General features: G+C 45.0%; 1 protein-coding gene across 1 annotated transcript in view; it reads right to left on the reverse strand.

Annotated features, from left to right (window-relative positions):
* LOC120920639 (cholinesterase-like) overlaps positions 1-26,910 on the reverse strand; it is a 73,671-nt gene extending 46,761 nt beyond the window's left edge. The window contains exons 1-2 of the mRNA XM_040332833.1: positions 26,852-26,910; positions 16,712-18,236 (exon numbers count right to left, since the gene is read on the reverse strand). Coding sequence (XP_040188767.1) covers positions 16,712-18,228 — 1,517 coding nt within the window. The 5' untranslated portion in view covers positions 18,229-18,236; positions 26,852-26,910. The remainder of the gene's footprint in view (positions 1-16,711; positions 18,237-26,851) is intronic.
* Positions 26,911-27,369: the final 459 nt, after the last annotated feature.

Here is a 27,369-nt window from a genome sequence, read left to right on the forward strand (position 1 = left end):
AGGGTTAACTGGACAAGTCTCTTTCATTGCTGGAATGCTAATGAACTCTCTTTTGTGTGCAGGTAAACAGCCCCCCTGTGAGGTGTATGCTGAGGGGGATTATGTGTGAGTGATAATTGTTTTAAAGGTTAATTGAATTCTATGTGCCTGGCCAGGAAATGTTAAGTGGGGTGAGGTGCCGAAGCGGCTAGAAACTGGCCAAGTGATTAATTCAAGGAGATGTCATTGTTTCAGGGGGTCTGTGTTGAAGCCCCCTACTGGGAAAAGGGGAGGGCGGAAACTGTCATTGTTCTTGTAACAGTTGTAACCAGATATAAGCAGGTGAAATATGCCAAATAAAGTGAGTCTGCTTGACCCTCCAAACGTAGCACGTCTCGTTTCTTGGAAGGGCGTTCGATGGGATATACCGGCGGTACCTGCATATCGCAGCTTGCCAGGGAAAAGGACGTCTCCAACGGCCGATACCCCTCACTACCAGTGGGTAGCCGTTACAGAGACTTTTTCTCCCCCCTTCCTGGACTGACCAACACATTCCAACATGACATAGTGACGGAACCAGGGGTTTTGGTAAATGTAAAACCATATAGAATTCCAGAGGCCCGGCGAGAGGTGGTTGCGGAGGAAATAAAACATTTGTTGGAGTTGGATGTGATCAAAGAGCCCCACAGTGAGTGGTCAAGTCCCATAGTGCTGGTCCCAAAACCTGATGGCAGTATCAGGTTTTGTAATGACTTTGGAAAGCTTAACTGTGTGTCCAAGTTTGACGCCTACCCGATGCCCCGGGTCTACTAACTTGTGGACAGGTTGGGACAGGCTCGCTACATAACGACCCTAGACCTAAGGAAAGGTTATTGGCAGATACCGCTTACTGAATCGGCCAAGGAGAAGACTGCCTTTTCGACTCCTGAGGGTTTGTTTCAGTATAAGCGGATGCCGATTGGTCTGCACGGAGCCACTGCATCATTCCAGCGAATGATGGATGACATTTTGAGACCACATCGCTCATATGCAGCGGTGTACTTAGACGATGTGGTCAGCCATAGCCCAGACTGGGAAAACGCACTTGCTCTGTGTACAAGCGGTGGTAGATTCCCTTAGGGAAACCGGTCTCACGGCCAACCCAAAAAAATGTGCCATAGGCCTGGAGGCCAAATACCTTGGGTACATTATTGGCCGGGGAGTGGTCAAGCCGCAGACCAATAAGGTTGAGGCAATTCAAAAATGGCCCCAACCAGTCAATAAAAAACAAGTGAGGGCCTTCCTGGGCATTACGGGATATTACAGGCGGTTTATACCCAATTTTGCCACCATTGCCGCCCCCTTGTCTAACCTGACGAAGGGTAGGGGGTCGGTCATGGTCAAGTGGAATCCTGAAGCTGAGGAGGCATTTCAGAATTTAAAACAGGCTCTTTGTATGTTACCCGTACTAGTAACCCCAGACTTTAGCCAGGAGTTTGTTATACAGACGGACGCCTCTGAGGTGGGCATAGGGGCCGTACTGTCACAGAACAGGGACGGGGAGGAGCACCCAGTGGTATATCTGAGCCTGAAGCTGAACAAGCATGAGAAAAATTATGCCATTGTAGAAAAGGAGTGTCTCGCCATTAAGTGGGCCTTAGACTCCGAGGTATTACCTACTAGGGAGATCATTTAAGCGGATCACAGACCATGCTCCCCTGAAGTGGATGTGTGACAATAGGGAGAAAAATGCTCGTGTGACAAGGTGGTTCCTGGCTTTACAGCCCTTTAAGTTTACGGTGGAGCACAGACCGGGAAAGCTCCAAAATAATGCAGATGTCCTCTCCCGGGTGCACTGTATGGTTGGGTCAAGTGCTCATCCGCAGGAGCTTGAGCAGAGGGGGAGGATATGTGACGGTATGCGAGGTGCGATACATGACAATAGGTACATTTCACCTCGCATTCGTTCCATTATGAGGGAGTGAACCAGAATCCGGTCCGGGTTTCACACTCTCTGGGGCTGGTTAGGAATCCGGTCCGGATGTTTGGGCCCACTGGAGTCCACAGTCAGGTGGACTCTAAAAGACCAGGAAGAGAGCACAACAGTGTGCTGAGGTTTTGGAGACTCAGGAGGCAACCTGAGTGTGAGGGGCTCTATGGAAAGTAACTGCAAGAAAAGGTTTGCTTTATTGTTATTTTGTGGGTGATGGGGACCATCCCTGCACAGTATAGAGAGGAGATCCTGTTTAGTTTAGCGCCGGACGGCAAGGATTTAATTTACTGTTTTGTTTATTTTTACCTGCATACCATTTACAAATAAAATCTGGCATCCGCCAAACTTAAAAGAAAGTGCCTGCTTGCGGACTGTAATTCAGAAAAGGTGATCCCCACAAGCTAATCCCTCACAATATATATATTGTGAGAATGGGACCCTGTGCTGTGGGAGAAATGGCTGCTTTACGCCAAATTCTGTAGAGAAACACACGTTAATGGGTCAGCTGTGTTTTGGGCTTTTTAAAGCGGAGTTCCAACCACAATTAGCATTTTTTAAATGTATGTCCTTTCATCCTGCGTTTTTATAATATAAATCTGGTCACTTACTATTTTACAATCCGCCGCCGATCCGCATAGATATTCAAAAAATATAGTTTATAAAACTATATCTACACCGTTGTCATTTTGCTTGTGGGCAATGTGAAGCCTACAGGCACTTACTTCCTGGAAGTCTTGGATGGGGAGTGATAATTGGACAGCGCACTGCATCCTGGGAAATGATGACACACATTTCCAAGGAGCATTAGAGGGAGATGATGTCAGAATCCTAGGTGGATTCAAAGGCAGATTTCGTGGGACCGCATAGCAACAGGCATTTCCAGATGAGCAAAAAAAAAAAATCTTTTTTTTTTTTCTTTTTTAGTCGTAAGCTAGAGTTTAAAGCAAAATAGTTTTTTTGATGGAACCTCCACTTTAACCAATGCCTCCGACAAATGCTGGAGACTTTGTAACAATAAAGGGGACTTACTGCACATATTGTGGGGTTGTCCAAAACTTACCTCTTATTGGACAAATGTGTTTATTATCTCTGCTTTAACGAACCGTTGGGTACCTCCTGATCCAGCTTTGGCCCTGTTATCATTGGGGATTGACAATTTTTCAGCCAATCTTCAGAGCACTATTATACACCTGCTTCTGGCTGCTAGATTGTCAATCACAAGAAAGTGGAAAAACTCCTGCCCACCCTCTGTCATAAATGTCATTGATTTAACCAACCTCCACAAAACGTACGAACAAATGTTGGCATCCTCCAGGAACTCTTTGAGTATACATGAGAATAGATGGGCTCCCTGGAATACTTGGTATAACCATCCTGATTAGTCACTCGAGTGCATTGTCAATGTTATGAATTCTCTTTTTTTTTGGAAGATCCATCCTGGACATTATAAGTCCCATTGGGATATCCGGGGTGGGGGGGGGGGGGGGTCTACCTCCAGTTTTCTTGTTTTATTACTTATCTATTCTATTACTTATATAGATACTTATTCAACAATTGTTAGATATGTTTTTACTCTTCAACAGCATTCATTGGATGTATACGACAACCCACTAATAATTTTGCTTATATAAAAGACTAGTTCAACTTATTTATTCATACGTTTATTTGATTTCTTTTATATGATAACATCCATGTATTAAAGTATACAAAGTCTTACAATATCTTATTCATTGTAGAATATGATGTACTGTACTTATCTTATGTAAAATTTTTCAAAATACCAATAAAAATTATTTAAAGAAAGAAAAAAAAAAAGTTGTCCCTGTCGCAGAGGAGGTTGGTGCCATTATCGCAAACCATCATTCCTGGCTTAAGCTGGCGTGGCGTCAACCACCTCTGAGCCTGCCCCTGCAGAGCTGACAGAACCTCTGCCCCAGTGTGGCTCCTGTCCCCCTAGCAGACCAGCTCAAGCACCGCATGGCATCTTTTTGCCTGCATACCCCCTTGAACGCCAATGGAGCACCTCTGGGTCCAAGGACAAATCAGCACAGGAAGAGGCCACGGAGGAACAAGAGGGGTAGAGGTGTGTCACAATCACTAGTAGTAATATTTTGGAGGCATGGTGGCGCAACAACCTCCAAACACTACTGTACCTTGTCCTCCATCCTTCCCAGCTGCCAGCAGAGTCACCTAACGTGCCGTGAGAGATAGGAAACATCTCTGTGCATGCCCGCTGGACCATGAGTCAGCGGTAATATGCACCTTACCGCTGACCGCCCTGTACATTGCCTTCCACATGCCGGTAGAGAGCCGGAATCGCCTTCCGTGAGAAAAAGTGGCATTTGGGAACCTGCCACTGAGGTACGAGCAGTACCTGCCACAAACTCACGGAAAGGGGCAGAGTCTACCAACTGAAAAAGGCAGCAGTTGAAGTGCTAGCAATTTAGCCAAGCTAGCATTCAACTGCTGGGCATGTGGATGGCTGGGAGCAAACTTCTTTCGGCCCTGCAACAGCTGGGGCAGGGGAATTTGCCTGGTACAATCTGACGTTGGTGTACCAATAGCAGATTGTCCGCAAGTACTTGGCTTTGACACACCTAATTCTACACCTTCATTCCTATGAGTGCAGGCTTCAGAGAGAACTAAAGGTATAGTGGGTTGGAGATCCCAGCTGATGAGGAGCAAGGAGAGGTCCGCTTTGTTCGTTGGCAAGCGTACCTAAAAAGACCCACACCAAAGAACTGCATGGCAGGTCGACATATGTCTGGTCAAAAAAAAAAAAAACACAAATCACAATGAAGTGCCACACTATACACAACCAAATATATAATGTAATATATATATATATATATATATATAAATAAATAAAAATATATAGACTTGATATAACAAAATAAGTGTAAGAGCCGAGCAAAGTCAGCATAGAATACGTGCAAAAAAAATAAAATATTAATAAATAAAAATGTATATATAGGAAAGTCTGAGTGGTGGTCCCAAAAACCAAGTGTTGAGAAATGAGGAGCTTCAGTGTGCAAAGGACACCTCTTGTGACTTCTTAGCAGCTTACCTCACAGCTGTTGCTCTAAAGACCTGATAATTCTCAAGGGATACACATCCGATAATATGATCAGCCAGGTGGTAGGAAACCCAAACCAGTGAGTATCTACTTTAGCTCTTAAATCAGCTAGACTAAATGCCCGGTAGATATAGAGAGATTCTCTAAGTGGTGGATTCAGGAAACCAGCACACGTGTTGAGGGGTAAAAAACTACAAAGTGCACACACCTCCAGTGATGCCAAGCAGCTTACCTCAAAGCTGTTTTAATGACAATGACAGCTCATAGCACCTCATTTAACAGCAGATATTGCGATGAGCATATATGCAGTCAGAGGAATCACTCTCGGATGGTACCATGTGAAAACAACAAAGGAATGTGTATAGTGTAACTCTGTTATCCCAAGGTACACTCAGATGGTAGACACACTACTGCACTCACATGGAACAATGAATAGCGGGCTTGTCCCCACGAGCGCCGAGCTCGCAAAAATCCTTATGATCCCATTAGATCTCTCCTTCTCCCAGTGTACAGCAAAGTTGTACTCGAAGAGTGGCAATATGGTCAAGGAGGGATTAGATCACGGGGGGGGAGGGGGGAATCTATGCAGGGATTAGATCAGGGATCCTCAAACTGTTGTAGAACTGCACATCCCATGAGGCATTGTAACACACTGGCATTCACAGACATGATTAGGCATGATGGGAATTGTAGTTCCTGAACTGGATAGCCGTAGTTTGAAGACCCATGGATTAGATCATAGGGGGGGGGATGCTAGATGTTGCTACAGACGCCATAGCAACTCACTTTCATCAGTTTTATACAAAACTGTATAACCTACCAAAGCCACATAGAAGATAGAAAGCAAATCATTTAGGATCATTTACACAAAAGCGGCCTGCCAAAATTGGAGAAAGTAGTGTTAACTCCCCTAGAAGATAGAATCTCAGAGACTGAAATTCAGCTAGCAATTAAGGACCTTAAATCGGGGAAAAGTCCTGGCCCTGATGGCTTTATGTCTGTCTACTATAAGACATTTTGTGACCTTCTGTCCACTCCCCTGACAGCCCTAAACTCCCTGTCTTCCCCCAGGCTGGTTCCACCTAACTCTCTCTGCCTACATTACAGTTGTCCCAAAACCTGGGAAAGACCCAGCCGAATGCTCCAGTTATAGGCCCATTTTCTTATTAAATCTGGACCTTAAGATACTTGCAAAAGTGATGGCTAATAGATTAAGACCACTTTTCTCATCCCCAATAGGTCCGGAGAAAGTGGGCTTTCATGCCCAGCAGGGAGGCAAAAGACAACATGATAAAGGCCCTGCTCTTAATGCATGAGGCCCATGGCCGAGATTCTGAGGGCCTTCTCTTGTCCACGGATGCAGAGAAGGCCTTCGATAGGGTCGCCTGGGAATACATGTTGGGTCACTTGCAGACATGTGGGTCTGGGTGGGTCCACACATGATGTCTTGGATTTCTGCCCTTTATGATAACCCCACAGCCAGATTGAAGATTAACGGCACCCTATCAGAGGAGGTCAGGATCACGAATAGAACTCGTCAGGGGTGCCCTCTGTCCCCATTATTATTTATCCTGTCACTGGAACCGTTTATTAGAATGGTGAACGATAAAATCAGTAGCGGGTTTTGAGGTAGCAGAGTCAGAATACAAAATAATTGCAGCCTATGCCGACGATCTTTTATTTATTTTTTAACTGATCCCCACATTACGATCCCCAACCTGATGCGGCATTTCGCACACTATGGTTACATTTCAAACCTTAAAATAAACTTCACCAAATCGGAGGCAGTGAACATCTCCCTAGCTGAGGATACGTTAAATGAGAGCCCGATCCAACTGTCCTTTTAAGTGGGTCACCACTGAACTTAAATACCTGGGGATATGGTTAACACCGAGACTGGCGTCCATCTATGAACGCAACTTCCCTAAATTACTACAGGAAATACAGAAAGACTTGCAGAATTGGCACTCTTTTTCATGGTTCGGAGGGGCTGCAATCTTAAAGATGGTCATTCTTCCGAGATTGTTGTATCTTTTTAGAACACTCCCAATTAAGATACCTCAGAAATTGTTTAATGCTTTACAATCCGCCCTTCTGCAATTTTTGTGGAAACATAAAAAATCCAGAAGTTCTCACTGCTCACCAGACCGAAAGCCCAGGGTGGGATGGGATTGAAAAATTTTTACAACTATTACCTTGCATCGCACCTAACCAGAGTGATTGATTGGCACTGCCATGGCGATTCCAAGGCTTGGGTCTCATTGGAGGACTCCTTATATCAGTTCCAACTGAAATTGTCCCCTTGGACGTCATGGCGGAGCCAAAAAGAATATCTTAAAAAACATCCGTTGACAGGTACTACTCTCAGTTTGTTCCATAAGATAGCTGACAAGACTAACTTGACTTCGACTTAGTCCACTGTCTCTTTTAAAAGACAATCCAGACTTTCCTCCAGGAATTGGGAATAATACCCTTCAGACTACTGACTATGGGCGTCAGCTCAAGATGGGGGATTGCTTTTATAAAGGACAGTTCAAAAGCTACCTGCCTTTTCTAGGAAGATGACAGAACTTGAAGAGCTTTGTGCTAGAGGGTCCCAATGTGATAGGGTAATGTCGCTAACCTATGCTTGGCTACAGAATTCTCATACTGCTACTGACGATAGGTTTCGACAGGCTTGGTCCCGCGCTCTACATATGGACATTACTGACAACCAGTGGAAAACAGCATGCATACTTTCACATAAGTGTTCCATTAGTACCAAAACACAGGCAACCTCATACAAGCTATCAACGCATTGGTATGCCACTCCAGATAAGCCTAAGAGGTGGTATCCCCACTCCCCAGACTGCTGCTGGAGGTGTGGTAAGGAAACAGGAACCTTATCCATATTTGGTGGGAGTGTGAGGCTTTGTGCTCCTTTTGGACTACAGTTAGCCGCTATAAACAATCTTTGACCAAGCATTTGTTGAACGCTGCCAAGTCTCCGATACCACTTCTTTGGAAGTGCACTAAACCCCCGTCTATACAAGACTGGCTGAGGAGGGTGTCGGAGACTTGCTACATGGGAGACACTTTGGCCCAATCCACGGATTGTGCAGAAAGGTATCATAATACGTGGTCTCTGTGGTTTGCTTTCAAGGCCTCATGTGCATATGAAACTGAGGCCCGATACACACGAGCAAACATGTATGATGAAAGCGGTCCGTCGGACCGTTTTCACAGTACATGCCTGCCAGAGGGCTTCTGTACGATGGTTGTACTAACCATCGTACAGAAGTCCGTGCGTAAACACTACGCGGGGCGTGTCCGCGTCGTCGCCGCGACGATGACGCGGCGACGTGGGCGGGCCTGCCATTTAAAGGCTTCCACGCATGCGTCAAAGTCATTCGACGCATGCGAGGGACGGCGGGCGCTCGGACATGTACGGTAGGTCTGTACTGACGACCGTACATGTCCGAGCGGGCAGGATTCCAGCGGACGGTTTTAAAACACGTCCAGGAATATTTGTCTGCTGGGAAAAGGCCCGGCGGGCAAATGTTTGCTGGAATTCGGCCCGCTCGCGCCTACACACGACCGAACATGTATGCTGAAACTGGCCCGCGGACCAGTTTCAGCATACATGTTTGGTCGTGTGTACAGGGCCTAACAGTCACCACCGTTTACGACCTTCCATCACCCCACGACAGCTTATTGACACTCCACAATCAGGCAAACGAACACGACCCATAAGAATTCCCCCCAGAAACGAGACACACAGCTCTGTTCTGGTTTCAAATGAAAGACAACTTTAATGGCTAGCCCTCAAGTTTATATACAGTTTAAGCATGCAAGGAACAATCAAACTCTCCACCCACCCCTCACACCATGGGGGGGCTTCAATACACCTTCAGATGGCTAATTGCTAAACATTCCAGACATCTCGGCGCCGGGGCTATAATTATCATGATCTGATCACTGCACCTGAGAAGTCACATTCCTTCATTAACAGAATTCAAACAAAACACCATCACACAATGAATACCCCTCAATCCACATCTTTAGACAGACGTTCTGTCTCCGCATACAGCTTGACAAGTTCCATTCCACACACACAAACAGTATTTAGCATACATCATGAAAGATCCTGGACCAGACTCAATTAGCATGTCAACAGTCTACACAGAGAGATGAGTCATAGAATATTCTTTGCAGACATTAAGGAATATACTGTAGATCACAGTCCATGCCAAAACAATCCAACATATGTCCCCCATCTCCTGGCTCAATCTGTGCCCAAAAGTCACTCCTGTTACATGGCTCCCTCCTTGTGGAACACTCCGGCAGACCCGGCTTGATCCTTTTCGGGTCAACTTGGGGATGTCCGGAACTAGGAGGCCGGGATGGCGTCTGTTTGCCGGGATAACCCATCAGCATTGCCATCTGGCTTACCAGGTCGGTAGCTGATGGTGAATAATGGAATTCAGTTCTGGAACAGTCACTTGCTTTGCTCTCTCAATGGCTCCCAAAACCTGTTGCTGATGCTCCTGGGAGAGATAAGGCACAACCTGAGCGCAAATCCCATTTAACCTTTTGACAATTTCAGCCTGTTTGTGCATTTCAATGTTCAAGCCACGGGACATCTCATAATACATGACGTAGTGTCGTTGTATCTCCGATTTCTCACTGGCCAACTTGTCACATTCCCATTTTAGACTATGATATTGTGCCGAATATACAGTACATGTCGGGGAAGGTAGTCTTACCCGGGTCTCAGCAGCAAGCGAGTTGGTTCCAGCAACGCGGGGCACAGGTAGTCACTGGGTGGGCGTCAGCGGGGCGTACGCAGAAACAAGGGGGGCCAAATCATTCCCCAGTAGTACATCCGCTGGCAAATCCTTCATCACCCCCACATTCACATGTCCCGAACCAACCCCCCAATCCAGGTGAACCCGGGCAACGGGTAGCCGGAAGACGGTGCCTCCCGCTACTCTTACGGCTACAGTGTCTCCGGTGTGCTGGCTCTCTGGGATGAGTTTCTTCTGTCATCGTGGCCCCAGTATGGTAGTTCATTGGCTACCTTTCCATTGACCCAGTCTGCCTGTGTTGCTGCTTGTATCGGATCTGCCTCGTGCAGAATGCCCCAATGTTCTTCCTCCTCAACACAGTGGGCCGCAGGCATGGGTTCCCCCTTTCTGGCTGTCTCCATGACTGACTGCCTGGGTGGATTTCTGGGTGGAGTCTAGCTTTCTGCGTCCTAGCTGTTTACACCCAAAACACCTAATGGGTTGTGAGTAGTCCTGGGAGTTGAACCTGGGCTGCTGAGGGTAAGTGGCCGCTGGAGGTGGTGTTGTAGGATGGTCTGACTGGGGTTTGTAGGCAATAGCCGGCAGGGGTGCCGCTGATCGATAATCCACCCGAGCTGTGGTCTTGACCACAGAGTTGTCCAGTTTGCGGGCGTCTGTGTATTCGTCCGCCAGGCGAGCTGCTTCAGACAAGGAGAAAGGGTTTCTGTCCCGGACCCACTCTCTGACTTCCCGGGACAGTTTGTCAAAGAAGTGCTCCAGCAGGAACACCTGCAGCACCTCTTCCCCGGATTCTGCTTGGCATCCATCAACCCAGTGGGATGCTGTGCGGTGTAGGCGGCATGCCCACTCGGTATATGAGTCTCCAGTCTGCTTGCTCTTCTCTCGGAACCGCCTCCAGTATGCCGGCATACCTGGCCAAAAGTGCTTCTTTTACCAGTCCATAGTTCATAATATCCTTGTCTGGGATGGCCCTGAACGCTTCACTGGCGCGGCCGGACAATTTCCCAGACAAAATGGTAATCCATTCCTCTGTGGGCACCCGGTGTAGGGCACATTGCTGTTCAAAATCAGCAAGGTACCCATCTATCTCCCCTTCAGTTTCAATTAATGAGGACTGGAGTTGGGAAACACTGCTTTAAGCGATGGAATTATCCCACTGCTGTGCCACCACTGGAATGGTCACCACCGTTTACGACCTTCCATCACCCCACGACAGCTTATCAACCCTCCACAATCAGGCAAATGAACGCGACTCATAAGAATTCCCCCTAGAAACGAGACACACAGCTCTGTTCTGGTTTCAAATGAAAGACAACTTTAATGGCTAGCTCTCAAGTTTATATACAGTTTAAGCATGAAAAGAACAATCAAACTCTCCACCCACCCCTCACACCCTGGGGGGGCTTCAATACAACTTCAGATGGCTAATTGCTAAACATTCCAGACATCTCGGCGCCGGGGCTATAATTATCATGATCTGATCACTGCACCTGAGAAGTCACATTCCTTCATTAACAGAATTCAAACAAAACACCATCACATAATGAATACCCCTCAATCCACATCTTTAGACAGACGTTCTGTCTCCGCATACAGCTTGACAAGTTCCATTCCGCACACACACACACACAACAGTATTTAGCATACATCATGAGAGATCCTGGACCAGACTCAATTAGCATGTCAACAGTCTACACAGAGAGATGAGTCATAGAATATTCTTTGCAGACATTAAGGAATATACTGTAGATCACAGTCCATGCCAAAACAATCCAACATATGTCCCCCATCTCCTGGCTCAATCTGTGCCCAAAAGTCACTCCTGTTACAGAAACGTTAATGGGTCTGTAAAGAAGAGGAAGGATTCCAATATTATTCTGTATTTACAATAGACCAAAGTTAGGAAACGGATAGTTTCCACCTGATTGTGAATTTATCATTAAGAGCATTTTGATGCGATTTTCTGAGAGTTCCATATTGACCACTCCCCTCCTTACTTTTCTTTCTTCTCTTTTCATTTACCCTCTGACTTTTCTATTCTCTACTTCTTGAAGTCAAAGCTGACTTACCGTTTGGATATTTTAAAAGTGATAGAAAAGGTCTTATAAGAAGAGCATGGTGAGTTTTTTAAATTTGTCCCCCCCACAATTCTTTGAAAAAAAAAAAACAAAAAAAACAAAAAAACAAAAAAAAACACTCCCACACACAATTCTTCTCCCCCCCCCACAAAATGTTCATATTAACAGGTTCTCACGCACAGCATATGCATACCACAAAGTTACACCCCAAAACAAATTCTGCTATTACTCCCGAGTATGGCGATACCACATGTGTGAGACTTTTACACAGCGTGGCCAGATACAGAGGCTCAACATGCAGGGAGCACCTTCAGGCGTTCTGGAGCACCCAGGCCAATTTTGACATTTCTCTCCTACATGTAAAAATCATCATTTATTTGCTAGAAAGTTACATAGAACCCCAAAACATTATATATGCTTTTTTAGTAAAGACCCTAGAGAATACAATGGTGGTCATTACAAATTTTTATCTTGCACGGTATCTGCGCAGCAATTTTTAGAACGCATTTAAAAAAAAAAAATGCTTTGTGCTTAAAAAAACAAAAAACAGTAAAGTAAGCCCAATGTTTTTGCATAATATGAAAGATGAAGTTACGCCGAATAGATACCCAAAATGTCATCCTTCAAAATTGCACACGCTCGTGGAATGGCGCCAAACTTCGCCACTTAAAAATCCCCATAGGCGACGCTTTTTATTGGTTACATGTTTTGAGTTACAGAAGCGGTCTAGGGCCAAAATGATTGCTCTCGCTGTAACGTTCGCAGCGATGCCTCACATGTGTAGCTTGAACACCGTTTTCATATGTCGGCGAGAATTACGTATGCAAGCACACAGGGACAGGGGCGCTAAAAAAAAAAAAAAAAAAAAAAGTATTGTTCACTTTACTTTTTAGTTTGACACTTTTTCCCCCAAAATAATTTTTTTGATCACTTTTATTCCAATTATAATGAATGTAAACATCCCTTGTAATAGGAATATAGCATGACAGGTCCTCTTTACAGTGAGATGTGGGGTCAATAAGACCCCACATCTCACCTCTAGGCTGGGAAGCCTGAAAAAAAAAAAAAAAAAAACACCACATCCTGGCTTTGATCATAGCGGTGAGTCGGTAGAAGCACCGGAGGGTGGCGGGAGGGGACGTCCCCTCTCGCCTCCCGTAAGAATGATCAAGCAATGATCATTCTTTTGGTGTAGTGCAGGAGTGCCCAACCTTTTGAATAGCAAGGACCATTTAAGCAACTTGGTAACCAGTCGTGGGCCACAATGAGCGGAGCGGGCAGATGACAGGTCACCGCTGCTCTATGGCCCCTCCGATCTGCCAAGATGAAAGGGGATGAATTCCCATCTGTTTTTTGGATTGGAGGTAGGCGAGTGTAAATGGACATCTGTTGCTCTGTAAAGGTGAAATGAGGGTCCCATTTGGTCGGGCTGATGATGTGAAAAGGGCCTAAGACTGCTTTCAACTGATGGTTTACCCACACCACGGGTGCAGTGTAGTGCACCTGTGTCTATCCAGCAGGTTAGCTGAACTTTGCCATAGACTTCTTCTGTGGCAAAGCCTGCGCTGTAGAGGAAACATCAGCTTATGGGGCTCTGGTCCGTACCCGCTTTCTTCCTCTACCACCAGCTTCATTCACAACACTGATGCTGTGGTATGGCAGATCGGCAACCTGCGATTTGGCCTTGCCAACTCGCTTTTTCCAGAAGCAGGAGGTCACGGGCCACTGGTTGGCCACCCCTGGTGTAGGGAATCGCCGGCTGAAAAAGCGGATATCCGAATGATGCCTGTAGCTGCACCCATCATTCAGATATCCCCACTCAAAGTCAAGGACGTCATATGACAGCCGGCGGGCGGGAAGTGGTTAAAACACACTTTTTTTTTTAACACAAAGTTGTCCATTTATACAATATTTCTAGCACGTAGCATGTATCCCAGAAAGATTCTGGGAGAACGTTCCAGGGACGCCCTTCCAGAATAACTCGATAGCGCTGTAGATCACTAAACTGACAGCTTTTTCACAAAAACTGTAAAAAAAATAAAAAATAATTATATCAAACTGAAAAGATATAGCTGGATAGCTGAATATTTTGTGAACATTTTAAAGTTTTTTTGGCGTCTGTAGATGAAAGTATGAAGGAGCTGTGAAACTTTTGGTAGCGGAAGAATGTTTTAAGGATTTGAAGCATGCTCTCATTGACTTCAATGTTAAAAAAATAAAAAAAAATAGCTTAATATTTAAAAAAAAAAGCTTAATATTTTAAAAAGTATAAATAGTAGAAAATAAGTTGAAGAAGCCCCATCATTAGGTGAAAGAGCTGAACATGTTAAAAGTTGAATGGTCTTAATAGCTGAAAGTATGCAGAAGTTACGCAGAGCCAAAAAAACGTACGGAATAAAAATAAAAAACAAATACTAGGAATGTTATTAAGCATTCCCACTAATAGAAAAAACGAACAACATTACTGGGAATGCTATTGAGCATTCCCACTAAATATAAATGCAATCACTGTTGTGCTATAGTCTTACAATACACAAAAAATATCAGCTCACTGCACAACCTGATGCCGAGTAGGAGTCTTAGGTTTGCCTGGTTCAATCCAAAGGGATACTTACAGCCCACAGCTCTGTGTCCATGCCGCTTACAGAAGGCTCTGGCGTGCTGGGCGGGCTCTGGTGTGCTGGGCTTTTGAACCAGCCTCTTGGCGCCTGCACACAGGTGTCCTGCATTGCACATGGATCACTAGCAACCGCCGGCCCTCCCTCCTCCTATCCATGTCTCTAGCCAGACAGTAAAAGCGTTCTCCCGGCGTGCGCCCTGCTGTCATGGCTTCGCCCGGGAGACGAGGAAGAGGGGGGGGGGCGAGTTTACTGGGGCATCTTGTGGACCCCTGTATGCGTATTGTGACAGAGCCTGCAGCGGAAGGAGGCGAGTGGTGCTATATTTGACCGACTTCACTGAGCATGTATTCCTGGAAGGCTATGTAAGAAAACACCAGGTTTGCACTTACTCCCTCCAGTGGTGAGAACCAGGAAAGACATCCTACTCCAAAAGATGATAATACATGAATAAAAATTATCTTCTTCTTACCTGATCCACGCAGCAGGAAAGCTACTAAAAGTAGTTCCAGCTTTCACCCATCAAAACGGGCAAGTTGTGCCAACCTTCAGGTTTACCAAGGGTTTTATTAGGAAAAAAACTCATACCCAGACCTGTAGAAGACTGCCAGAAACTTTTCGTGCCACATATGTATTAGTACACCAAAGTCTGGATCCCAGAGCCCAGACCTCCGCAGAGAGACATTACAGACACACCTTGTTTCTTCTTACACGAGGCCCGGGTACCAACCATCTTAGGCCTTTGATATCAGCCCGAGGAATGGATCCAGTTATAGCTCCTAGGTCTCCCCAGGCAGACCATCAAAAGAGCATTTTTCTTCTTAGCACATGTTGAACGTGACCAACCACCTTAACACTGGCGAAAAAACGAAGGTACTCTCCATTTGAGAGGAGTTATATAGGGGGAGGACTCAGTGCCAGTGTCCAATCACCTGTGGCGACTACATAACCCATTAATTAAGGCTCTGTGTCCTGTGATGTAGGATCAAGAAAACAAGTGGATAGTAAAAGCATATCAGTGTCCACAATGGACAAAAAGAAAACAGGTCACCAGGACCGTGTTCAACACGCCAAAGTACCTTCCAGATGGCTGACTCATCTAGAAGGTCTTCTGGCGTGTTGGACACAGTCCTGGTAACCTGGTTGCTTTTTGTCCATTTTTGATTTGATAAATATTACTTGGGTAATTTGCAAGGTTAGCGCACGCTCTGTTCTTTATTTTACAGCCTCGTAGGACAGTCGGAGGAGAATGAAACTCCTCCAAGCTGTAACCAGACACCGATAGAAGTCACGAGACTGCTATATTCTGATGGGAAGAGGTATTTAGCAGTTTACATTTACTAAAATTGCATTTCCATGTTCTGTGTACTGTGGGAGAGCTGATATAGTAAAGTGCAGGGTCCTGAGTTTAGTAACACTTTAAAATTACAACAAATCCTTTTCACATGCTCCAATGAGTAAGGTGTAATAAAAATAGTGTCCTCTTCCCGACTTGAAACACAAGCATGCAAACACCTGTGCAAAATGGTTTTTAATACACATTGGAGCAAAGTGAAAAGGATTTTTTTTTATAGACATTTAATGTAATGTTAAAAGTGGTTGTACACCCTGTACAACCACTTTTACCTACAGGTAAGCCTAGATTAAGGCTTACCTGTAGGTGCTATAAATATCTTCTAAACCTACACAGTTTAGGAGACATTTACAATAGAGACTTGCGCCGATGTCTGCGACGCATATGCACTTTAGAAATGACGATGGTGCCGTTTCTAAAGGAGGTCATGCTGTGACTGGCGGCCTAAAGCTACACTTTACCAAATATATGATTAAATAAAACCGACATGCAATTGTATTGCCTTCCCTTGAAGGTTCAACTAAAAAAGGCAAGAATTTTTTTTTTTTTGTTTAGTTTTAGAGTGGAGAGTAATTCTCCCTGTCAGTTTGCCCTTTTTACCATTATCATAGAGATACCAGAATGACAATATAGGGGGGGGGGGGGGGGGAGGATTTCTGGTGACAACCAGGGATTCCCTCACTTTGAAGGGATTTCCTCTTACGTCACGTTTTGGCTATGGGACAGAAACTGCGGTAAGTGAAGGGAAATCTCCCCAGTGTGACACAGATTGCCAAAAGCAAAACTGACAGATATATATATATATATATATATATATTTTAGTTTAGTTAAAAAACAAATAACATACCCATTTCTTGCAAAGTTGGCCCACACTTTCATAACTCGCTTGCTAAGATTTTGTTCCGCTTCAGTGAAATTTCTTTCTTGGATAAGCGCTTTCCCAAACATAAATGGCAATATGGCCCCATGGGAGACTCCCATCCATTCCGGCCAGACCTCTTGCGAAGATCGATGACCAAACTCATAGAAATATATGTTGAGTTTGTGTTTTAATACTTCCTGTGCAAAATGCTTCATTGGGCAAATCATATAATAATCTCGTACAATTAGCCCCATGGCGTCTCTGTTCTTTTCTTTACTGTCTTTATTTTCCCAGTCTTTATATTCGAATAAAATTAATTCTGTTCCAAGATCTCCAACTGTTGGAAAAATTCGTTCAATTCCCTTGGCAAAATATTCTGTAGTTATAAGGCTGTCATGTGCCATGCTAAAGCCAGGAGCAACCGATATTACAAAAGGATTTCCATCATCCTTAGTCCCACCTATTAAAACCTCTGTTTTTTTTAAACCCTCTTTTATAGCATTAGATGGTGTATCACTAATAAAGTCATAGTCAACAATGGGTGTTATGCGAGTAAGAGCAAAGGGGTGTATGGTTTCAACATATAACTGTTTGTCAACTATCTTTGTAGCATCCATCTTTTTAAGACAATCTACCATTGCACTGTCATCATTAATAGGACATCCTAGGAGGTCTGCCAGTTTCAAAGTTAACCTCTTTGCCCTTTTATGAGTATTTATTGCCCATGCTGCACTAACAGAGCCACTTTGTAAAATGACTCGTTTGACATATTTTTGACTTCCAGGAGAAAGTAAATGAAAGCCTACACATGCAGCTCCAGAACTGTGTCCAAAGAGAGTAACACTGTTGGGATCTCCACCGAAAGCAGCAATGTTCTCATGAACCCATTTAAGAGCCAACTGTTGGTCAAACAAGCCAGCATTTCCTGGAATATCCTTGTTTGCTGGTAATGCCAAAAATCCAAAGGCCCCAACTCTATAGTTCATCGACACTAAGATTATGTTCTCAGAAAAAGTCAGAATGCTTGGGTCATATATTTCCAAGGAAGATGTGCCAGCAAGAAATGCCCCACCGTAGATGAAGACCATGACTTGAGCCGATTTTGGCTTGGATGATGGAACCCAAACATTTAGATGGAGGCAGTCTTCACTCATTTCATTGTTTACTTGCCACATATTTGCACCTGCAAAACTAGCAAAGGCCTTATCCTTCCATTGGTAACAGGATTTTCCATATTTAGTAGCATTATAAATGCTGCGCCAAGGTTTTCGTGGTTCTGGCTTTTTAAATCTTTGTGTTTCAGTTGGAGCTTCACCATAAGGTATGCCCAGATAAGCTATAACTGATCCAGAGAGTGTTGGTAGATGAAATCCTCTGACTTTCCCTTGCTTTATTTCTACTACTGTATCCTCTTCATTGCTTGCACTCAAAAGTGAGGGAAGTATTACAAAAATGTAAATAGGTAAATAGACAAGAAATTTAAGCTTTCCAATTGCCGGCATTCTTCTTCCTATAATTAAAATAATATTATAGTAATTAAGCAAAGTCATAATTGCATTAATCGATAAATGCTAGTAATAACCAAAATGTATGCATGTCACAATATATAATAAAAGCACATTCACAAATATAATCTATTGCAGTGCTTCTACAAATATGCACTTAACTTAACCCAGGGTTTGACAAATTTGCTTGGAATCTAGGAGCCAGCTAAAAAAGTTAGGAGCCAGAAAACGCACCCCGCCCAGACGAGCTCGCGCGCAGAAGCGAACACATACGTGGGCAGCGCCTGCATATGTAAACGGTGTTCAAACCACACATGTGAGGTATCGCCGCGATTGGTAGAGCGAGAGCAATAATTCTAGCCCTAGACATCCTCTGTAACTTAAAACATGCACCTGTAGAATTTTTTAAACGTCGCCTATGAAGATTTTAAAGGGTAAAAGTTTGTCGGCATTCCACGAGCGGACGTAATTTTGAAGTGTGACATGTTGAGTATGAATTTATTAGGCATAACATTATCTTTCATAATATTAAAAAAAATTGGGATAACTTTACTGTTGTCTTAAATTAAAAAAAATAAAAAAATTTCCCAAAAAAGTGCGCTTGCAAGACCGCTGCGCAAATACGGCGTGACAAAAAGTATTGCAACAATCGCCATTTTATTCTCTAGGGTGTTAGGGTAAAAAATATATATAATGTGTGGGGGTTCTAATTAGAGGGAAGAAGATGGCAGTGAAAATAGTGAAAAATTACATTAGAATTGCTGTTTAACTTGTAATACCAACGGCCACCACCAGATGGCGCCAGCTCACACAAGGAAGAGCTGGGGACTTCACAAGGCCACAAAGCCGCGGCCTCAATTATCGGACATCACCGCCCCCCTGCGATCGAGCGGCGGGGGAGGTGAGGCCGCGGTGGGGGCCGCGGCCTCACCTAAAACATCCTGCAGGCAGCGATCCAGGGAAAAGGCTGCGAGCGGCATCTGCCGCTCGCGGCCTTTTCCCAGGATTGCGGCGAGCTGCGGGCAGGATGTTTTAGGCGAGGCCGCGGCTTCGGACTAGTCCGTGGCGCGCCAGTCCTATGGAACAAAATTTTATTTTTTTTGCCCACCTTCCAAGCCAAGTCGCCAGGACGCTATTTCTAGTCACCATGGCGACCAGGATTTTTCGAGCCCTGACTTAACCTCTTTGCGTATCTGTCTACTTCAAAGAGTCTAAAAAGATTAAACGCTTTGGGACAGAGCCTGGTAGGGTGGCTGAACAAGCCCATAAATATTGAGGAGCCTGGCCAGCAGGGGAGTCCCTTAAAGAGGTACTGCTATGTAGCCTGGGATGGAGCTCCAGAGAAGAGGAGGTCTGCAGGAGGAAGAAGGAAGGATTCCACAGGGGAAGGACACACTGCTTAGCCTGGAAAGTAATCAGCCCAGCAGAGGGCCTAAAAACAATTATATGCGTAGCTGCAAGACAGACAGTGTAAGCACCTCTAAACCCCCGGGGCGTAATGCCGCATACACACACAACCGTTTTTTCATGACAAGAAAAATGCAATTTTTTAAATTGGTCATTAAAAACGACCGTGTGTAGGCTCCAGAGCATTTTTCTTGTCGTGAAAAATGGGCATTAAACATTTAGAACATGCTCCAATTTTTCTCGTCGGCAAAAACGGTCGTGTGTAGGCTTTAACGACGGGGGGAAAAAAAATGTGCATGCTCAGTAGCAAGTTATTGGAGCACTCGTTCTGGTAAAACTAGCGTTTGTAATGGAGATGGCACATAACACAAAATTAGCAAAAGCAGCCCAAAGGGTGGCGCCATCCAAATGGAACTTCCCATTTATAGTGCCGTTGTACGTCACCACACTTTGCTCAAGCATTTTTTTTTCCATGATCGTGTGTATGCAAGGCAGGCTTGACAAGAATCACATCGAGGAAAACGTTGTTTTTTCCATGACATGAAAAACGGTCGTGTGTACGCGGCATAACGGCAAGTTCTTGGAAAGTCTTCAGGAGACAGTTTATTGCTTACCCATTCCCTTGCCTTGGAATTAGATACCGTAGCTAGGTGTGCTGATATTTTTCTTCAAGGGGAGCAAGAGCTCCTACAAGGTGGGACTTTGCAAAAAATCCATACAGGCGATTACTTTGTTGTTCTTTGAGTCAAGTTGGGCATCCCATAACCCCCTTCTAACATATCCAAGTTGAAATCGCTAATAAATCCTAAAAGCCAAGCCTATAGACCAGTGATGGCGAACCTTGGCACCCCAGATGTTTTGGAACTACATTTCCCATGATGCTCATCCACTCTGCAGTGTAGTCGAGCATCATGGGAAATGTAGTTCCAAAACATGTGGGGTGCCGAGGTTCGCCATCACTGCTATAGACTGTTTGTCTCTACCTGAAAGAGAGAAAAAAAAAAGTGTGTGTTGCCTGGCTGTGCAGACTATAGGGGGAGCCAAAACTCAGCGGTTTCTAAGGGGGCAATGATACATACCTTAAAGAAATTATATATGTTATTGTGGTCTTTGCTCTTTGATTTTTACGGATATTCAAATCCTGGGAGAGTGTGATTAAGAGCTGCCAACACTGCCAAAGTGGTATTAAAGGAGTAGTACAGCCAAGGATTGTTTGGCTGTGGATCACAGGAGAGCAGTTCGTTGTGCACACCTGTGACCCATTTTCAGCAGACAGGGGGCCAAAGCCTGCTGTTGGCTGACATCACAGGGCTGGTCCAGGCTTGGGAAGGATCACGACCATACCAGTGAGCAGAGAGCCGTTGACCGACACTGCTGCATCTACCTAGGCAAGTATGATTCTACTTCTCTTTTAATTGTAGCCTGGTATTGGCACAAAGTCTCTCTGAGCCTAGGTTCACACTGCTGCGAATTCAAAATCGCGGTAAAATGCGCAATTTTACCGCGATTTCGCGGCCGCGATTTTGCCGCGATTTCGGCCGCAATTAAATGTAAATCGCGGCCCGAAATCGCAAAAAGTAGTACAGGAACTACTTTTTGAAATCGCACATGCGGCGTCGCACTGATTAGGACAGTGCCATTGCCAACAATTGCCGCCGATTTGAGATGCGATTTGACATGTCAAATCGCATCTCAAATCGTACCCAGTGTGAACCAGGGCTAAATACTGTTTACCTGAACTATATCAACCTGTTGTGGAACAAGAAATCTCAGCATGTCCATCTATTAAGTTTCTAATGACTTTCATTGGTCCAGATCGGGTGCAAAAGGGGAAAATGTGCTGAAGGAGGGGGATGCATGGGATGTATAGTTTCAATACCTTTATGTGAAACTGCGCTCTGTGAGGGAAAACTACAGCTCCCAGGATACCCATCAACTGGGGAATAGGAGAGAGAACTTTTGTAAAGCTGCCCAGGAAACCCAGAGGCACTTGGCGCCAGAGTGTAGAGCGTGTGGCATCTGAGTGCCTGTATGGCTTACCCCAGTGGTTCATGGGAACCAATCAGAATCATCAACTTAACTTTGACTACCTCAGAGACAGATTGGATCGCTGGGTCAGCTTCAGCTACCTCAGAGGTACAGAGCAAAGTCGTCGGTTAAACTTCAGGTATCCAGAGACATAGTGGTATCGCCAGTCTATCTTCCTACATTCCATAGGCGCAAGATAGGATTCTTAAAGTGGAGCCCCCCCCCCCAAAACTAGGTACCTGCTCCCCATCCCACCCCCCCCCCCACCCCAAATGTGGCATGTCAGGAGTCATTAAAGCAGGAGTTTCACTTTTGGGTGGAACTCCGCTTTAAAGCGCATGTGCCACTAAAAAAATATATTAAAAGCCAGCAGCTACAAATACTGCAGCTGCTGACTTTTAATATCAGGACACTTACCTGTCCTGGAGTCCAGCGCCGTCCGCAGCAGATGACGAGTGATCGCTCGTCACCCTGCTGCTCCCCCCTCCATCCACGGTGAGGGAACCAGGAAGTGAAGCGCTCCTGCTTCACTGCCCGGTTCCCTACGGCGCATGCGCAAGTCGCGCTGCGCCCGCCGATTGGCTCCCGCTGTGTGCTGGGAGCCGAGTGTTCCCAGCATACAACGGGGGACGGACGGGAAGTAAGGAAAAAACCCGTCTTTTGCCTGTATCGTGTGGCCGGAAGTGGGTGCAGATACCTGTCTGTAGACAGGTATCTGCACCCCCCTCCCCCCTGAAAGGTGTCAAATGTGACACCGGAGGGGGGGAGGGTGCCGATCAGCGCGACTTCACTTTAGAGTGGAGATCCGCTTTAAGACCTGCAGGCAGACTTGAACTTACTAAGATCACGCAAGGTGCTTGGTGATAGCATAGTAAAAAGGGGTGTGCTATGGTATGCCTGTCACCACTGTGTCCCTTGGCATCCTTGTTACAGTTTATGCCGACTCACTAATTGGTATCAGAGTCCAGGCCTGGCAGTTCATTGTCTCTCCTGTCATCGTTAAGAGTAGCGAGTCTCTGTATAAAGTTTTCTAGGCTTTGCGAATTGTCTGCCCATTTTCTTCTATGGTAATGCATCTGATTCGCAAATGTGTTCCTTTCTGAACACAAATTCTCTTCTCCCTGCTCACTACAGCTCCCCCTCCAAGGTCAGCTGATCCACAGCAACAATGGAGAGGAACCACTGAACAGCTGTTTTTTCTCTTTGCAGAGAAAACAGAGATGGAATTTGCGCCGCACATGTGTGAACCCAGCCTTAAAAAGGATATTTACTCGAGAGATAAAACTATAATTCTACCACCTAAAACTTAAGGTTTGAGTATGCCACCCTGTTCTAGTCACCAATTCTCAGGAAAGTGATGGCATCAGCACTGTTCTCTGAATTAATGAGGGCCTCCAGGTAAAGGCAAGAGGAAACTGACCCATCGTGTGAAAATTCAGAAGCCTCATTCTCATAATAGAATGCTTTAACCCAAGTTTAAATCTGTTATAAAACCTGAAGCAGACAGAAGCCAGTAAAAGGCAGTTTGTGGTGGATCACTTTTCACAGGGTGTTTGACAAGTGGTGAGGAGGCCATGTCATCTCCTCACTGCATTGTGCATGGTTGCAGGGAGGCTGCAGAATGGGTTCCACTTGCTGGTGATGCCACCAGCTGAATGTGGCATGCCACTCAATATTTGTGCAGCCACAAAGCATCAATAATTGTCAAACATTGAACATGTAAACCCTTAAATATACCCAGTGAAGAGACTGGCTTCAGATGATACACCAAGATGAAACAAATGCTCCTGCATAAGTTGTACATGTCAAAGCCCAGAATTTATCAAGCTTGTCCGAGCATTCAGGGGAAAAAGAAGAAAAAGAAAAAGAAGAGGGGGGGGGGGGGAGAGAGCTGAAAGTTAAACTCTGCAGAGCTCAGCAAGAAGCGATCTGAGACCCTTTAGGGGCCTTTCACACGGGAAGATAGAATGGTGCTTTTAGCTGCAGATTTTCTAGTTTTCTACCGCAGCTAAAAGCACACAATGCTTTCCTATAGCCCCATTCACACACAACGTTTAGCTGCGATTCCGTTGCATGCGGTTTGGTGCGAATAGAAAAAATAGAATTGAATGCGTCCAGGTGCGATTTAGCGCAGCTATATGCACTTAACCGCAGGTAATCGCAGTCTTTTGTGTCAACTGCGGATAGCAGCGTGAGAAAAAAAAACAAAAAAACAGGAAGCACATCATAATCAAAACAAATAAAAAGGGTTGCTATGGAAATGACTACCGCAGCTAAACTCGGCCGCATGTAACCGCAATGTACAAATGCAGCTAATCGCAGTGCCCAGAGCCTTGAATTTCACTGAAAATGTTGCGGCAAAACTGCCGTCCGTCTGAAAGGGGCCTAATACAGCAACAGAGCCAATAGCGGCTGGTGCTCCATTTTTTGGGGTAGGGCAGCAAATAAATCACCCACCCATCCCCCCCGGTCGGTCCATCAGTCCAACACCCCCAGTCGATCAGCAAACCGATAAAAAAAAAAAAAACACCCGACACTGCATGTTGGTTAGGGGCCAAGCACATAGATTAATGGGGCAGCACCCCTAATGGAGCTCCAAGCTTGGGGTCAGGAAAACTTGTCAGAAGTGGTTCTTGTTGATAGCAGAGGAACAAAGCAGCAGACAAAAATGACACTGAGGCCTCGTACACACGACCGGACATGTCCGCTGAAACTGGTCCGCTGACCAGTGTCAGCGGACAGATCCGATCGTGTGTACAGGCAAGCGGACAGATTTCCAGCGGACGTTCTCTATCAGCGCAGATTTCGGTTTGATGGTGTGTACAGCCATCAGACCGAAATCTCCCAGCGGACATGTCCGATGAAAACGGTCCAGCGGACCGTTTTCATCGGACTGTCCGCTCTGCTGTACGGGGCCTTAGGCTTCATTCACACCTTTGCGTTCTGGATCGCAGGCCGCAAACCGCAGTAATTCTGCCCATGATTGCAGAAATGCAGAATGTGTTTGCATTGCCATTATTTATTTTCTTATTGGCACCCCAAACGTGATGCGATTTTGCCATGATTGTCTAGTGACAAAACACGCTATAATCATGGCAAAATGCAACCACAAACACTTCTAGCTCTGTGCCAAGATTTGGTACATGAGCTTATTTTGGAGCAGAGGAAGGTCCATTCAAATGAATGGCTTCACAAAAATAAAAATAAAAATAAAAGTTAAAAGTTTTTTTGTAGCTGTAGCAGCTGTTGCTGCAGATCCCTTTGGTGTGAATGGAACCTTAGGATGGATTCACATCTATGCAGTTTTATTGCTTTTTGCACTACACTCCATTTAACATGACTTCCTATGGAACATGTTCAATAGTGCAAATCTGCAAAATGCACTAAAACCGCATAGGTGCAAATCCAGCCTTAGTGCTCTTAATTAGAGACAAGTACAAACTTTACAGGGATATGCTTTGTTTATATTTCATGTCTGAGGTTTACAACCACTTTAATGCTGATTTCATAACAGGGCTTCATTGTGAATGGTACCCTGGTGCAGTGTTTCTCAACTCCAGTCATTGAGGTGCCCCAACAGGTCATGTTTTCAGGATTTCCCTCAGATGAAATGGCTGTGGTTATTACCAAGGCAGTGAAACTGATCAAATCACCTGTGCAAAATAATGGAAAGCCTGAAAACATGACCTGTTGGGGCGCCTTGAGGACTGGAGTTGAGAAACACTGACCTAGTGCACCACCACAACATAAAATTGCATTGAAGAAAAGGTGCAGGTATGCTTTTCTGTCTGACCTGGTATGTAGACAGTTCATTTAACCACTTAACCCCATATTGCTGCCCAAAGACCAGAGCACTTTTTGCGATTCGGCACTGCGTCGCTTTAACTGACAATTGCGCAGTCGTGCAACGTGGCTCCCAAACAAAATTGGCGTCCATTTTTTCCCACAAATATAGATTTCTTTTGGTGGTATTTGATCACCTCTGCGGTTTTTAGTTTTTGCGCTATAAACAAAAATAGGAGCGACAATTTTGAAAAAAATGAATATTTTTTACTTTTTGCTATAATAAATATCTCCCAAAAATATATATCTCCCAAAAATATATAAAAATATATATATATATAAAAAAAAAAAAATTTTTTCCTCAGTTTAGGCCGATACGTATTCTTCTACCTATTTTTCATTAAAAAACAAAATCGCGTTTATTGATTGATTTGCGCAAAAGTTATAACGTTTACAAAATAGGGGGTATTTTTAATCATTTATTTTTCTTACTAGTAATGACGGCGATCAGCGATTTTTTCGGTACTGCGACATTATGGCGGACACTTCGGACACATTTTAGGGACCATTGGCATTTTTATAGCGATCAGTGCTATAAAAATGCATTGGATTACTATAAAAATGCCACTGGCAGTGAAGGGGTTAACACTAGGGGGCAGGGAAGGGGTTAAGTATGTCCCTGGGTGTGTTCTAACTGTAGGGGGGGTGGCCTCACTAGGGGAAATGACAGATCTTCTGTTCATACATTGTATGAACAGAAAATCAGCATTTCTCTCCCTGACAGGACCGGGAGCTGTGTGTTTACACACACAGCTCCCGGTCCCCGCTCTGTAACGAGCGATTGCGTGTGCCCGTCGGCGATCGTGCCCGCCGGGCACGTGAGTCGGGGGCAAACGCGCACCACTATAGGCCTGCGCGAGAGCCGACGTTATATTACGTGCTCTCGCGCAGGGCAGCCGACTTACCAACGTAAAACGGCGGTGGGCGGTCGGCAAGCGGTTAAAATCTATTAGCCGCCTTAATGCAACACATGTTAATACAAAGTGGGGGGGGGGGGTTTGAAGTGTCCTAAACCCCCCCCCCTCTTTTTTTTTGAGACACTCCAAAAAAGGCACACACTTCAAAATAATAAAGCCTTAGATGTATAATAAAAACAGTTTAAACATATCTGAATAAATCATAATAAATGATAAAACAGCAGCACTCGCAACATTGTAACCAGCAACATGCAAAATACATATAGAAAAGACATGTTGCACTGTCTAAATGAGTGAATCAACCTTCAAATATTATGAATAATACTCATATATAACAATAAAGTCCATAGTAATTTAGTGCAAAAGTCCTTAAAACGAGTGCAACACCCAGTGCTTGAATAGATCAGACACCATTATCTCCTTACCAGATCCAAAGCCCTATCACAGTCTCTCCTCACATCTGTGAGCTCTATTATCCCCCCCCCAGCATCAGCTTGACTTATCCAGCCTCCCAGCAGGGGATCATTAGTGAAAACGCGCCAAAGATGTAGCCACAGGATATCCTCAGGAGCCGATTCAATCAGTGGGGTGGATAGAGGTACGAATTGCGCCCTCTTACGGAGGCGCAGCGTACCGTTTTAACACTGCGCCTCCGTAAATTACCTGCACTACGCTTCATTCATGAAGCAGTAGCTACGTAATTTGCGCGGGCGCTCCTTAAAACTGCCCGGCGTAAGGGCGCGCAATTTAAATGATCCCGTAGGGGGCGTGAATCATTTAAATTAGGTGCGTTCCCGCGCCGAACGTAGTGCGCATGCTCCGTTGGGAAACTTTCCCGACGTGCATTGCGGTAAATGACGTCGCAAGGACGTCATTTGCTTTAACGTGAACGTAAATGGCGTCCAGCGCCATTCACGATTCACTTACGCAAACGACGTAATTT

The sequence above is a fragment of the Rana temporaria genome, chromosome 13, assembly GCF_905171775.1.
Source record: "Rana temporaria chromosome 13, aRanTem1.1, whole genome shotgun sequence".
Lineage (NCBI taxonomy): Eukaryota > Metazoa > Chordata > Amphibia > Anura > Ranidae > Rana > Rana temporaria.